This window comes from Polistes fuscatus, unplaced genomic scaffold (assembly GCF_010416935.1).
Source record: "Polistes fuscatus isolate 324 unplaced genomic scaffold, CU_Pfus_HIC Scaffold3, whole genome shotgun sequence".
Lineage (NCBI taxonomy): Eukaryota > Metazoa > Arthropoda > Insecta > Hymenoptera > Vespidae > Polistes > Polistes fuscatus.
The window spans coordinates 4,060,906-4,074,803 of NW_025113107.1; the positions used below are offsets into that span (position 1 = coordinate 4,060,906).

General features: G+C 34.5%; 1 protein-coding gene across 1 annotated transcript in view; it reads left to right on the forward strand.

Moving 5' to 3' along the window:
* LOC122520143 (semaphorin-2A) overlaps positions 1–13,898 on the forward strand; it is a 174,221-nt gene that overhangs the window by 134,138 nt on the left and 26,185 nt on the right. The window contains exons 2-3 of the mRNA XM_043640143.1: positions 1,604–1,691; positions 9,314–9,365. Coding sequence (XP_043496078.1) covers positions 1,604–1,691; positions 9,314–9,365 — 140 coding nt within the window. The remainder of the gene's footprint in view (positions 1–1,603; positions 1,692–9,313; positions 9,366–13,898) is intronic.

Genomic DNA, 13,898 nt, shown 5'->3' on the forward strand with positions numbered 1-13,898 from the left:
GTGTTTTGTTTCTCTCTCTCTCTCTTTCTCTCTTGTCGCGCGCGTCTGTTTTTTCTTTTTTTTATTAAATATATTTTCAACAAATGTTCACATTCATGTTTGGATCTTATTCATATCAATATTCGACGTTAATCTATCTCGTGAATGTAATACGATTTACCGTAAATGTAAAATGTTTTTAATTAAATGGGATAAAATTAATATTTTATAACACTGTCTTTTTTCATAACTCCTTCGATCAAAAAAATTGAAAAATTTGTACTTTTAATTAAATCAGGATCTATATTAAAATGGTAATAATGTAATATGTATAATCTATCGTAACCAAATTAAATCAAGTATCTATAATAGGAAAATGCGTTTAAATCATTTTAAAGAGAAATACCTATATATATAAATCTTTGTTCGTATACCCATGGAAAATACTTTCACCATATCGGGTGGGCCTATCTAACGAGCCGTAACAGCACATCGTTTTGAATAAGTCCGATATTAAAGGGACCGAGGAAAAGGGACGATGCAACGGCAGCACCCTTTCGAAGGTAGATAAAGCGCGAGATCGGCTTTTTGCGATTCGTGCGTTTGCTAAAGATAAAAAGAGAAAAAGGAAGAGATAGAAAAAGAGAGAGAGAGAGAGAGAGAAGAAAAGTGAAGGATGGGACAATAGTTGCAGTGAGCAACGAGTACAAGAAAGACGGATAGATAGGGAAATGTAGAAATGTAAGAGAGACAGATGAACTATCTCTCTCACTCTATCTATCTCTCTCTCTCTTTCTCTTTAGTTCCAAGCTATGGGAGAACAACCCCTTTCATTCGACTTCAGCCCCTTCTGATACCGTATAAAATATAGTATTGTTCGCGCTCTGTTAGTCTAGAGTGGAATGAGTATATTTAGAAAGGGGCGGCGTTCTTTCATATGTTAAGCAGATCAGTGTCGGCTTTGAGAAAAAGCTCAAAAGAAAAGGAGAGAAATAGTGAGAGAGAAAGAGACAGATAGATAGGTAGATAGATAGATAGATAGAGACATAGTGGTTGAAAAGCTAACAGCTGACTCGAACTACTATCGTTTCGGTAATGTCTAAGGGATGGTTTCATTTCATTGAACGTAATCGAGAATAATGAACATAAATTGTGGTTATTAATGATTCTATCTTATTTTTTTTTTTTTTATATCAATGTTGCTCGTTTGGTTATTTTATATTTTTGTCGCTTTACTAAAGACCTTTTTGTGCTATACGATAACCAACTACTCTTGATCAATCAGCAATAAAAAAATAAAAAAAAAAGGAGAAGAAATACATGTCTAGAGTCGGCAATGTGTGTTTTGCATTTCGGTCAGCTCAAAAGTCAACTTTCGTAACGAGTTTTACATTCGGGACAGAACACCGTGGAGTCGTCTCCGCCAACGTTATTGTAAAAGTCCTAATGAAAATCTAACGATTTCATCCACCACCCCGTTTTATTCTTCATATCCCCCTCCCCCCCGGTCCCGTCCGAACGAATATTCGAGAAAATGAATTTTCACTACGGTCTGTCTTTCCGACGTCCGAATTTCATTATTTTATTTATTTTTCAACTTGTTTTTTTTTCTCTTTGCTTTCAGAACACGTACGGGAATTCAGCTGCGGTATGCTCTACTACAGGACACTCTACCTTGATAGTAAAAGGGACGCCCTTTACGTCGGTGCGATGTAAGTAAAATTTTCATTTGTTTTTCCTTTTTAACCCCTTGTATTTATTTTTTTATTTTTTTATTTTTTTTATTTCTTTTTTTGCTCTTTAAAAATATTCGATGCAATTTAGCGGAATGAAAAATTTTACCTGCTCAATATTCATTCGTTCGACGAATATATTGTTACAAGTTTGTTCAATGTTATTCTTTGTTTTGTTCAATATTAGGCTGTTTTTATCATAGACATATAATAAATAAAATAAAAATTAACGTTAAATATCGAGAAATAATAAATTAATAACATTAAAACATCTAATTATCTTAAACTGTATTGTACGTCTGGTCAGAATCGATTTATCTAGGATTGATTATATTCTGAATGCATGCACATACACATATACACGTAACAAGCGTATTTACCAACACGCAAAACCTTTCAAAATGTTACTTTGATCATTTAGCGTCAACCAGTTAGTTCATTTCATTTAATCGTTCCAAACCAAAACGTTTTGTAGTTTCGTTTCGGATTTAATCCCTTCACATGCAAAACCAACTCTGGTTTTTTCATCCCCTTATCAAAACGTATATACACGCTCTGTGAATGCAATGGCTGTAAACGACATTCGATGGGGTTGATAATTATTTGAATATTTATGTATACTACGATGAATGTAAAGAATCCGAGTATTCTATAGAATGCCCAGCTGGTTTTGGTCAATCATATGCTTCAGTTAGCAGTATTCAAAGCATGTAGGAAGGAAAAAAATCGCAAGTTGTTGTAAATGAAACAAATCACGACAGGATGTGTATGTTCGTACAGTCATTAAATAATCTTCGCATTATGTATTGTACACGCACACGTGCACACAAAATCTCAACCACTTGACTATAAAAACTCAATCTTCCAAACTTCCACGTTGTAAAGGCCAGAAAAAATGAATAATAGTTATAGTTTGTATATTCTGAAATAGGAAACGAAACAAGTGATGTTCCCCTCCCTTACACCCTTGTCACTACTTTCGCCTTGTACGAGCTAAATACTCGTTTCAATTTGATGCAACCTTGTAAAAATCCTGACAAAACTGTAAAAAAGAAAAATTCCTGGAAAAACCTGAGAATAGAAACGTTTACCTAATGACATTTTAAAGATTAACTGGAAACTTGTTAAGAACATCCTGTACGAATTTTCTTCTTAAAATGTTTTAAAACGTAACTATAACGATGAGTCGAAGAGATCACGAAGCAAGGATATAATAATAATTTGTCGTCGTATAAAAAGTAACGATCGTCGTAAGAGTTCGTTCGTTGGTGATCGTGCCTGGCACGAGTCCACTCGAATCTTCCTATATTTCATTTGATAAAGAAAAGGAAAAAGAATAAAAGAGAAAAGAAGAGAAGAAGGATAAGGAAAAAGAAGGGGTTGAAGATGCCTTTAGCTACCCCGAGGACACTGCTCTCAACGACGATTCTCCATTACCAAAACTACGTAACATTCTGCTCGGCATTTACCAAGTTAAAGGGTGAAGAAGAAGGGTTGGGTGAAAAGAGAGAGAGAGAGAGATCGAAGCGTGCAACAAAAGAAGTACGTTAGCAAATGGTCGTCGAAATGGTGAGTGGAATGGCAATGGAGGGATATTTGGAAGCGAATCAACGAATAATTTAACGTTTGTCCCGTTAACAATGAGATAAACTAACTTTTATCCCATCAACAAATATCTTCTACGTCTTTATTAACGTGCAGAAAAGAAAATAAAAGAAAAGAAAAGGAAAGATTAGAAAATTCTCTTCGAAGGTTTCCTTCGTTTTATTCTCGTTGTGAATCATCTTTTTCTTTTTTCTTTTTAAAACCCCAAAACCATAACATTGTTTTCTTTTTTGGTCGATATGAAACAATAATGGGAATGGATGTTTGCACGTTCCTAATCGATCTCGTGTTAAACGATCATGTTTTTCGCGTTAATTAATTTAGTCTCTTCTTTTTCCTGTTATTTTTAATAAAAGAACATTTTCTTTAAGGATATTAATAGCATAAATGATCGATGTCGTTCTAGATTTTATACACGTAATTTTTGTTAAATATGTTTTTTTTTTTGTTTTTCTTTTTTTCTTTTTCCTTAGCAAGTTTTTCTTTGAAAGTTGTTTCCTCTAAGTCTTATTTGTAGACAAAGGTCTAATAACCTAGGTGGTTCTTCTATATTTATTTTTCTCTCTTTTGTGTTTTAAAAATCGATCCCGTATCATGAGATAGTAAGAGAGGGTGTCTCGAGTGGTATCGATTTTTCTTAATGTAGAATGAACGAATGATGGAAGAACGTTGCTCAAAGAAGGAACACTAATAACTGTGTCGTATAATATATTGGTTGTCCATCGAATTACGTCAGCGCAAATTGCTCGTGAAGTATAAAAAAGATATTAAAGGGACTTTTCAAAGGGGTCGAGAGGCTTTTTACTTTGCCCGATAAAAATGCAATGGATTAGGAATTATTGTTGGAATTTAGTTCAACTAGATCCACGAACAAATGATAAAAGAAATATAAAATTGCATTTTTCTTTACAATTTTTCATTAATTATTGCAGTAGATGTATATATTCTAAAATGTTGAAAAAAAAAAATAAAGAGAGAAGAAAAGAAAGAAACAAAGAAAGAGATGCAAGTTGAATACAAGTTGCACGATTTTGATCATTTTTCTTCGACCGACGTTGAAAGGAAGGATAAAATCCGTCTTTCCTTAAATCGGATAAGGCATCTCGAACGTTATCCCTCTCTTGAATAGTAAACCAGAGCGTAGTCGTTGAAAAAGACGATAAAATAAATATGCAACTTTCTCGTCGGGCGATGCGAAAAATTCGTGCTGTAAATATCAAAAGAAAGTTACTAAGAAAACGAAAGAAAGAAAGAGAAAGAGAGAGAGAGAAATAGATGGAGAACATCGAAAAGGGGAGCCTCCGAAGCTTATGGTAATGACATCGATGAGAAAAAAAAATGCGAACGGATGAAAGCTTTTGTCTTTAAAGGAACTTTTAGTTTTTCTAACGAGATAACAGTAAGAGAGAGAGAGAGAGAGAAAGATGAAACGAAAAGGTTCGACGATTTAGCGAGGAAAAGGAGAAAGAGAGATAAATAGAAATAGGTAAAGAGAAGTAGAAGACGAGAGGTGGAGGTAAAAGTGGGTGGCGAAACGCGGTTACGATAAATTGCATTTTCTAAGGAAAAGCGGGTACTTCGATTTTAACATTTCCTGATTTTCTGGCTTCCTTCCACGTGCTTGTATTTTGTCTCGTCATCTCTCTTCTATTGTATTTAGTCATCTGCGTATTCCATCTCATCCGTGAGTGGGTGTAGTACACGTGACTACTAGTACAAGTTATATCTTTTCATGTCCTCTTTTATTCTTTATCTATCTACCTACCAACCTACAAAGTTAGAATATCGAGTTCCAATAAGAATTCTGGGCCAATGAAGGAAAGAACTTTTTTCAATGTTCCCTCTATCTTCTCTCCTTCTTTTTTTTTTTTTTCTTTTACCATGGTATACAGAAAAGGATTATTAATATTTTGTTCATTCGAAGAGAATGGTTTTAATATTATCGCTACGATGTTACAAGACAATTGTCGTAACAAACGTAAAATCAAAAATCCAAACAATTTGTTAGGCAGATTCTTAAACAAGTTATAATATTTATTCCATTTGTCCGTATTTAATTTAATCCAAATTTGTATTCGCGTATTTTATGAATAACAGCGATAATGGAAATGACAATCATCATTTTACGTTGGATTTCATCATATAGAGATTGGTTAACGTAATACAATTTGTACGGGTCACACGGTGACGAATATATCTATACGTGTACAACCTCTTTTCTCTTTTCGATGCTTCCCTTTATCTTTTCTCTTTCTCTCTCTCCCTCTCTCTCTCTCTATCTATCTATCTATCTATCTATCTATCTATCATCTATCTCTCAGTTCATCTGTCTCCAACTCACGTGTTCATCTATCGTATTGTACAAATCGATACCCGTGCGAGCATCGTTCCTCGTTAATTAGAAAGGTGAAACCCATTAATTGTAGTTTGAGAATCGACGACTACTATGTTGCGGCACAATTACAATTCTTCAATTAAGGCACGCTAATTGAACGCTTCCAATTATCAGGTCAGGCATCGTGATGTTGTGGATGCACCGATATTCTGTTCTGGGAGAAAAAGAAACAAGCACAGACAGGCAGGAAGAACAAGAGGTGAAAGTGGTGAAGGAAGGAAGAAGTGAGGAAGAGGAAGAGAGAGGGTGAAGGAGATAGGGTAAAGGGGGTATTTAAAAAAAAAAAAAAAAAAAAATCAGAACATGGAATAATAAAACAACGATATTATTTTTCCAGCTAATTCTGTTCGTCCATCTAAACAATCAACGAGCAATATATGAATGTTTATCGAACGAAATTTGTATTCCCTTTCTTTTTTTCGTTTTTTGGTTTTAACATTTTTCCTTTCTTTCTATTTCTATCTTTCTCTATCTTCTCTTTTTCTCTCTTTTTTTCTTTTCTTCTTTTTTCTCTTATTTTTATACGGTAGTCTACAAACGATAGCTCATAAACTTCCATGTAAACGTTCCGGCTATTCGTTTTCCAATTTCACCACCACAAAGTTCTCTTTCTCGTTTCATCCTTTATTGTTAAAGTGAGAGAGAGAGAGAAAGAAGAAAAAGGGAAAAAAAAGAAAGGAGTATTCGAGCCAACTAATTTATAATTCATCGATGTTAAAAACTGAAAATTGTAACCACGATGTTGGTTCTTCGATAATAGGGATATAAAAAAAAAGAAGAAAAAAAGAAATAATAGGGGAGAGTAGTCTAAGGGGGGGAAATAAAGTGCATTTTCATCTGTAGAAAAATCCTTTTTGGCGTTAATGCATTTTCTTACTCTCTATCTTTGGCCGAACGAGCAGAGAAATTTCTCATCAAACTCGTAATGTGAATTTTAGTACAGCCGGGCGAAAGGTAAAAAGAAAAAGAAAAAAGAAAAAGAAAATAAGAGAGAGAAAGAGAGTGTGATAGAGAAAGAGAGAGAGAGAGAGGATCGTTATTACGATGCGAAGAGTCGTTTTGCATATTCGAACGGGAAAATGCGAAGAGGATGCAACGTTCCGATGTCGTCGTTGAAATAATATCGTTACAAGGCGTTATTTCCATGCAATAAAACAAAGTTTTGAGAAAGACGACGACAACGACAAAGAAGATAAGGAAGAAGAAGAAGAAGAAAAGAGAAGAAATCGACTTTAGAGTCGAGCGCTTCGCTGTTTTACATCTTTCGATTAAAATACGAGATGGAGCATTTTCTCTCTCTCTCTCTCTCTCTCCTTCTTTCCTTTCCTATCTCTTTTTCACACGCTTTCAAGTCCCGAAACATCGTTAGAACCTTTATCTTTACGTGGCAACATAAAATTTTCCTCCGCAAAACTTCATGTATGTATTTATACCAAACCTATTATTACGTCCAAAGAAACTTGGCTGATAGTGAAGATAAAAAGAGAGAGAGAGAGAGGGAAACGAAAGATAAAGGAGTAAATTAAAAATCAAAGATTAAGAAAAACAAAAAAGAAATAAAATAACTGGATGAGAAGCTACAATACCTATGTTCTGCTCTTTCGGACTTATTAAAATAGTGCTGGGAATGGGTTTAGGTAATGGTAAATAAAAGGATAAATATCTGATTATTTTCACACGAGTTGTTTCGAACGAAATTGTATCGAATATTGGTGAAAACACAAGCTTCACTTTGGAACAAGTCTCGCGTGCGTAAATGGCCCTCTCTCAGAACAACCCTACGCGAATTTCTTCCAGCAAAAAGGGATCGCGAGCCGACACGTAAAAGACCTAAGGGAAAGAAAAAAGAAAGAAAGAGAGTGTCAGAGAGTAGCTTTTTTTCTACTCTTAGTTTTTCCTTTCTTTTTTTTTAAGGTTCGTCACCCTCACCTGTTTTTTTACCAAACCCCCTTTTTTCCAAGTTTTTCACCGAGTAAAAAAGTTCGAAGCATCGAATCGTTTTCGTCCTCGTAGGATTTTATCCGACGAGATTTGTTTTCTCTTTTTATTTTTTTTCCTTCTTTTCTTTTCTCTCTTATGCTTTCTTCCACTGAGGAAACGAAAAAAAAGTGGACGAATCTTATCCCTTGCTTATTTTTGTGTATGTTTATATATATATATGTGTGTGCATATAGTTGTTTATTATTTCAATTTTTTTTTTCATTTCTCGTCTTTCCTCCCGCCCCCTCACTTTCGTTCCTCTCATTTCGTTTATCTCACAATTCGTTACAATTTTCACTATCCATAACTAAGATTTGAATAATTTCTCTCTCTCTCTCTCTCTCTTTCTCTTTCTATTTATTGTCCCGATTTGTCGTATAAATCGAGAAAGTAATCACCTCCCGAATGGAGGATTTATGGTCGCAGTAAAAATGATGATAAGCGATCGATATATATATATATACATACATATAGGTCAGCTACGAGTTTTCCAACAATGGAGTTAATTCTCAAAGATAAACTGCAATAACTTTTGCAAATCTATTCTTTCAAACTTAGAATATATAATAATAATAATAATTCACTAGCTTTTTTTTTTATATAGATAGATATATATAATAGCAATAACATTTTCATAATTTTTGTCGTTAGTCGTTAGGTACATTTAATGATAAAATTTCGCTCGCAAACGGCAAGATAAAAAAAAGAAAGAAATATATCAAAGAGAGGAAAACTCTAATGATGAAGTACACTATTTACAATGATTTCCGAATGGAAATCGATTTTCTTCTTCGTAAGACGAGAAAACGGAAAGAATCTTCGGAGCTGTGTTCATTAACGTTACCCCGTGTCATTTTACCATTCCTATCTTTTTCTTTCTCCCATTCGACGATAGGTTTCAAACAAAATGAACGAACGATCGTGCTTTCAACGAAGAGATCCTAATAAAGGCGGTCACCGGAAAAAGGGAGGAACAATCAAAGTTCTCGCGAGGATCTTTCGTTTTAAAAGAAAAAAAACACAAACTAGCTAGCTAGAACTAGCTAGAAACTAGGAGGGTGGGTAGGGGGTTTTCTAAAAGATCCTACAACCTTAAAGAGAAGGTTCCTTCTTCTTCTATTCTTTTCCTCTCGAATCCTATGTTTCTTATCCTTCTCTTTTCTACTTCTCTTCTTGTTTTCTCTTCTACGTCATCGTATTCCTTCTTATTCTTGTTCTTGTTCTTCCTTTCTTTCCTTCCTTCCTTCCTTCCTTCCTTCCTTTAGGTCTCGCATTCTCATAGAAATTCCGTGACGTTCGCGAGCATTTGCCGACGTGGAACGTCTTGCCTAGCAAAGTGCCACAATGTGCTACCACGCGACCATAAGTAAACGGTGTACGAAGAGTAATGCGTTTTCTAGACGAGTGGAATGAAAATGGTAGTCGTAGTTGTCGTCTTTCCTGGAAATTTTCACATTTTCACCTACCTACCACTACCACCAACCACCACTGCCACTATCACCCCTGTTTTATTTTCTTATATATATATATATATATATTTATTTATTTTAATAATATAACTCGAAAGATGTTATAATACATAACACGCAATAACGTTTGTGTTTTTTTTTCTTTATTGCAGGGACAAAATCTTCAGATTGAATTTAAGTAACATCAGCCATTCGAATTGCGAGGTGAGTAAAAGATTTTAGATATTTTTAATATACTTTTTTTTTTCATATAATATAAATAGGGTATACAAAAAGTCTGGGATCAAACATAAAAAATGAAAAAAAAATATTCGTATTAACTTCTATATATACCTATGTATATATATATATATATATTGCGTATATATTGCTGTATTTAGTTTTATAGTAACGTTACTTTCACCGGTTTGAACTTTTTTGATTTATTACATTGGTCAACGAGAAAGTATAAAATTTTAGAACTGCGTTGATCCGATGAAAACAATTGGCTATATTGCGGATGACTGTACTTATATTTCCTGCAGTAACTCGTTTGCATACAGAAGACAAATATTTGGTGTAAAATGAAAAATTGTACATTCCGCGTTTGCATGCTTTTCCATTCCAGTGTTTAAACATATATATTTATATACATATATTTTAAAAATTACTTATATTCCGTTAATATTAATCCGATTAATATTCCGTTTAATTATCCGATTAAATTTCCGTTTATTATATAAATAATATTATATATATTTATATAATAAAAATATATTATATAAATATATTTTTATATAAGTAATTATTTTGATTATAAAATATTGAGATTGTCTCTTTCTTCTTTTAACATTCGTCAAATTTCGTTAGAGAATGTAAAAAATAAAAGAAAAACAAAAGTATAAGTGAGATACCCGGTCGTAAATCGTTTTCCATTTGTACACTTGTACGAAAACGTCATTAGTATCAAACGTTGTTCTTTCTGTCTCTTTCGAAGAGTATGGTTCAACTCGGCCGACGATAAAACCAGTCTAGATCGTAAATCGCAAAACTGCGTTGGTGCGTCCCCATAAAACTGTCAATCATGCATAGAGGCGAGCCGATGTTTCTGCGTCATTCGGACAGCTGACGCTTTTCTCCGCGAGCGAATACTCTCTCTATGGAAGAAGAAGCCAATTCCTATTTTTTTTTTTCAACGTTCGTTCAACCTCTAGCATTGAGACACTTTTTCTCCTCTTTTTTTTATTCTCTCTTTTCTTTTTTCATTTTATTTCTTTTTATACTTCGATTGGATCAACGCATAACATAAGTCGATGCAAACAAAATAATTTCAACCGATTTTTTTCTTCCAAGTATAATACTTACGCGGAATCATTTTTTAATTTTATTTCGAATATTATGAAACAAATGTATTCTTGAATAATAATCTAATATTGATAATTCGATAAAAATTTCGATTCGTTCTTTATTTACTTTTTATTGCAAGCACAGAGAATTGCTTCGGTGGTTTTGTTCAAACCTTCCTCAAAAGAAGATATTTATGAATTCTTAATAATGATCTTATTTTTAATAGTACTTTGAGATATAAACGTAATAATAATGAACGCAACATGCAATAGTTATATTATAATAAAATAACATTCAAATATAAAAAAATTAAATCCAATCAAAAAAGTATATAATAAATATAATAACATTAGAAAAAAAAAAAATAATTTAATAATTGTACGGTGCATGGGAGGGGATATATTTCAAAATGTCACAAATGATATCGAACAAAATATTAAAAGTTGCTATTCCAGAAAGTGTAGTTTTTAGCCAACATTTCCAGAAAAAAAACCGTAATTCGTTTAGGCTTAAAGCATTCGATAAAAGCAATCGAAATTACAGTACTTGAAAAGCCTCTTCTCTCGCTCGCTCTCTCATTTTGTAATCTGTATAGAACAACAAAAACGTAGTAACCTGAACGTTTCACTAGTATCTCATAGTGATTTTTCGCAAATATACAAACGGCCCTTTGTACCTTTTTCTCCACCTCCTCGCAAGCCTTTCAAAAACGTGCCGACACGTTTCGTCGAATCCATTCGATCGTGAAGATTCGATCGAAATTGCTTCGGCCCAAGGTCGACAACTATATATATAAATTTGTATGTGTGTGTGTGTGTTTGTGTAGATCGAAAGAGAAAAGAAGGGATGGAAAAGAGGTAGCAACCCTGCTTTACCCTGCCCTGCCCTGCCGCTGATGCTCTTCGAATCGAGTAGAAACGGAAAATTGCTTTTTAACCCTCTCACGGAGGGTGGAGGTAGTCGTCCAAACGTGTTTTACCCTTCCTCACTTTATCTCATTCTGTTTCTTTCTCTTTTGTTTCTAACACCCAGCAAAGCCTCAGTAGCTTCGCGAAAAGAACCGAAATCCGATCGCTGCCCTTAAGCTCACGTTTGCTTTTTTATCTTTAATTTATTTTTTCTTTCTTTTTTTTTTATTTACTTTTTCTTTTCGGCACGTTGTTCCTTCGAAAACGTTATACAACCTCCACCCTTTTTCTAATTCTATTCTCTCTCTTTATATCTCTCACACACACACACACATACACACACTTTTCTGCCAGCACTTCCTTGTCTTTCTCTTTTCGTTTGCAACGAAGTTGCATTGTGTCTCGAAAACCAGCCAGCACAATTTTCGTCTAACTTAAAAAAAAAGAAAAAAAAAAGAAAAAGAATTCAATTCGGCCGAAACACAACCCCCGAAACTTTTCCTAATCTCTTCGGTTAATGAAAAGTCGTGATCTTTTAAAAGGATAAGAGAGAGGATCGAAATACTCGAAAAGGGAAAAAGGGAAAGAGAAGGAGTTAGATAAAGTGCAGCTCGCGATAGCTCTTAAGTTTCGACAACACGTTTTGCGATAGATCGATTCTATCGTAATTCTAGCGAAGAGTTTTCTAAATCGACCTCATTGAATTGGAAAGCAAATTAGATCGAAAAGGAAACTTGGTTCTTGTATTTAATGTAAACGCCGTGTCTCTCTCTCTTTGTCCTACTCTCAAAAAAAAGAAAAAAATAAAATAAAGAAGAGAGAAGGAAAAAGGAACGCGAAGGGTGAGAGTTTGCGAAAGTGAGAGAGAAAGAGAGAGAAATATTGTGTAAAGATGTCGTCTATGGGTCCCATGGGTACAATTTCAAAGCGTCGGCAAGCAGAGTACCAGAGAGGGCAAAGTTTTTTCTCTCACAATAGTCTCGAATAGGTCGAATAGCTCGATAAAAGAATGGTGAAACGATGTTCCACGATGGTCGAGGGGAAAGTAAAAAACGAAAGAAAAAAACGGGTGGTAAGAAGGGTGGGGGGGAAGAATCATTCGAAAATTCGATCGTTCTTAGAACCTTTCCACCACCACCACCACCACCACCTGTCACGAAACCGAAAACCAAAAATAGAAACTATACAAAGTGTGTACTTTGTTGTACGTCCCCCCCCTCCTCCTTTTTTTCCTTTTTTTCAATTCGTAAACCCCTCCCTTTTATAGTTCTCATTTCGTTTTTCGTTTCGACAGATGCGACGATTGTGACAGAAACGAATTAGAATCAGGAATGGAAACGATGGAATTATTTGTAGGATAGAAAAAGAAAGTAGTCGTAAAAGATGTATGGGGCTTCGAAAAGGTAATGGATTTTGATAGGGTGGTATTCTTTTTTTCTTTTGTAAATTTATATCAATGGGAGGACGGAGGTTCTTTATTAATATGAAGTTAAAGTTAATTTAAATATTATACTTGCTAATAATATTTTATGTCTAGATAATAAAGCGCATCTGTTAGATAGGTATACTTCGAATATTTCGTGGATCACATCGAACAAGATTGACGTATTTATTCGAATTTTGGCTTGACGTTGATCAGGATCATCATCTTCAAAGCTTTATTGGATCACGGTTACTACTACTACTACTACTTCAATGAAGAAAGAACCAAGGTTAACACTTTCGCATCGAATTTCTAAATGCAAATATCATGAAACACGCGTATTAACGTTAATTAATAATTCGATTTAGTTGAAAATTATTGGTAGTAGATGTTTCCCAAACTGCTTGTCGAATATTTAACTAACTTTTCTCATTCCTTGCGAATTTATAACGCGTAAAAAGAAGGAAATAAAAAGATGCCGGTTGATTTATAGAAGGTACGAACTTTACCGTCCCTCTTTGGTAAATGAAAATTCTCGCGAGAACATTTTCTCTTCGTTTCTTTTCCCACCTGCGGGAGTTCATTAAACGAAATATACGAAGTTTAAAAGCGTTCCCTCCGTTTAAACATTTTTTTTCATTTCTCGATAGTAGCACCAAAACTACCCGACAACGTTTTTACAACAATTTATACCGAGTTTACGCGAGTATTGAAATTTCATTACACTAATATCTACTCTCTCGATGTTCAAAAAAATAACTCGTTCGAAATTCTCTCCCTCCCTCCCTCCCTCTCTCTCTCTCTTTTTTTTCGTCATTTCTTTTTTTCTCTTTCTGCGTTAGACTTCACCCCGGGAGCCATTTGGAAGTTTGGAGAGCTCTAAATCGGAAATCGAATCGAATTACGTTCGCTCGTGAAACATTCTTCATCGTTAACTGGGAGGGTTGTTCGGTATAGCACCATGAGAGAAGGGTGGTGTGGACTTTCGGTATCGTCCGTGTTTCGCCCTTTGGCAGGGAATAAAGGAAAGGACGAGCCTGTCCGTCCCAAAAAGTCTTTCGAATCGTTGCCACCCCTATG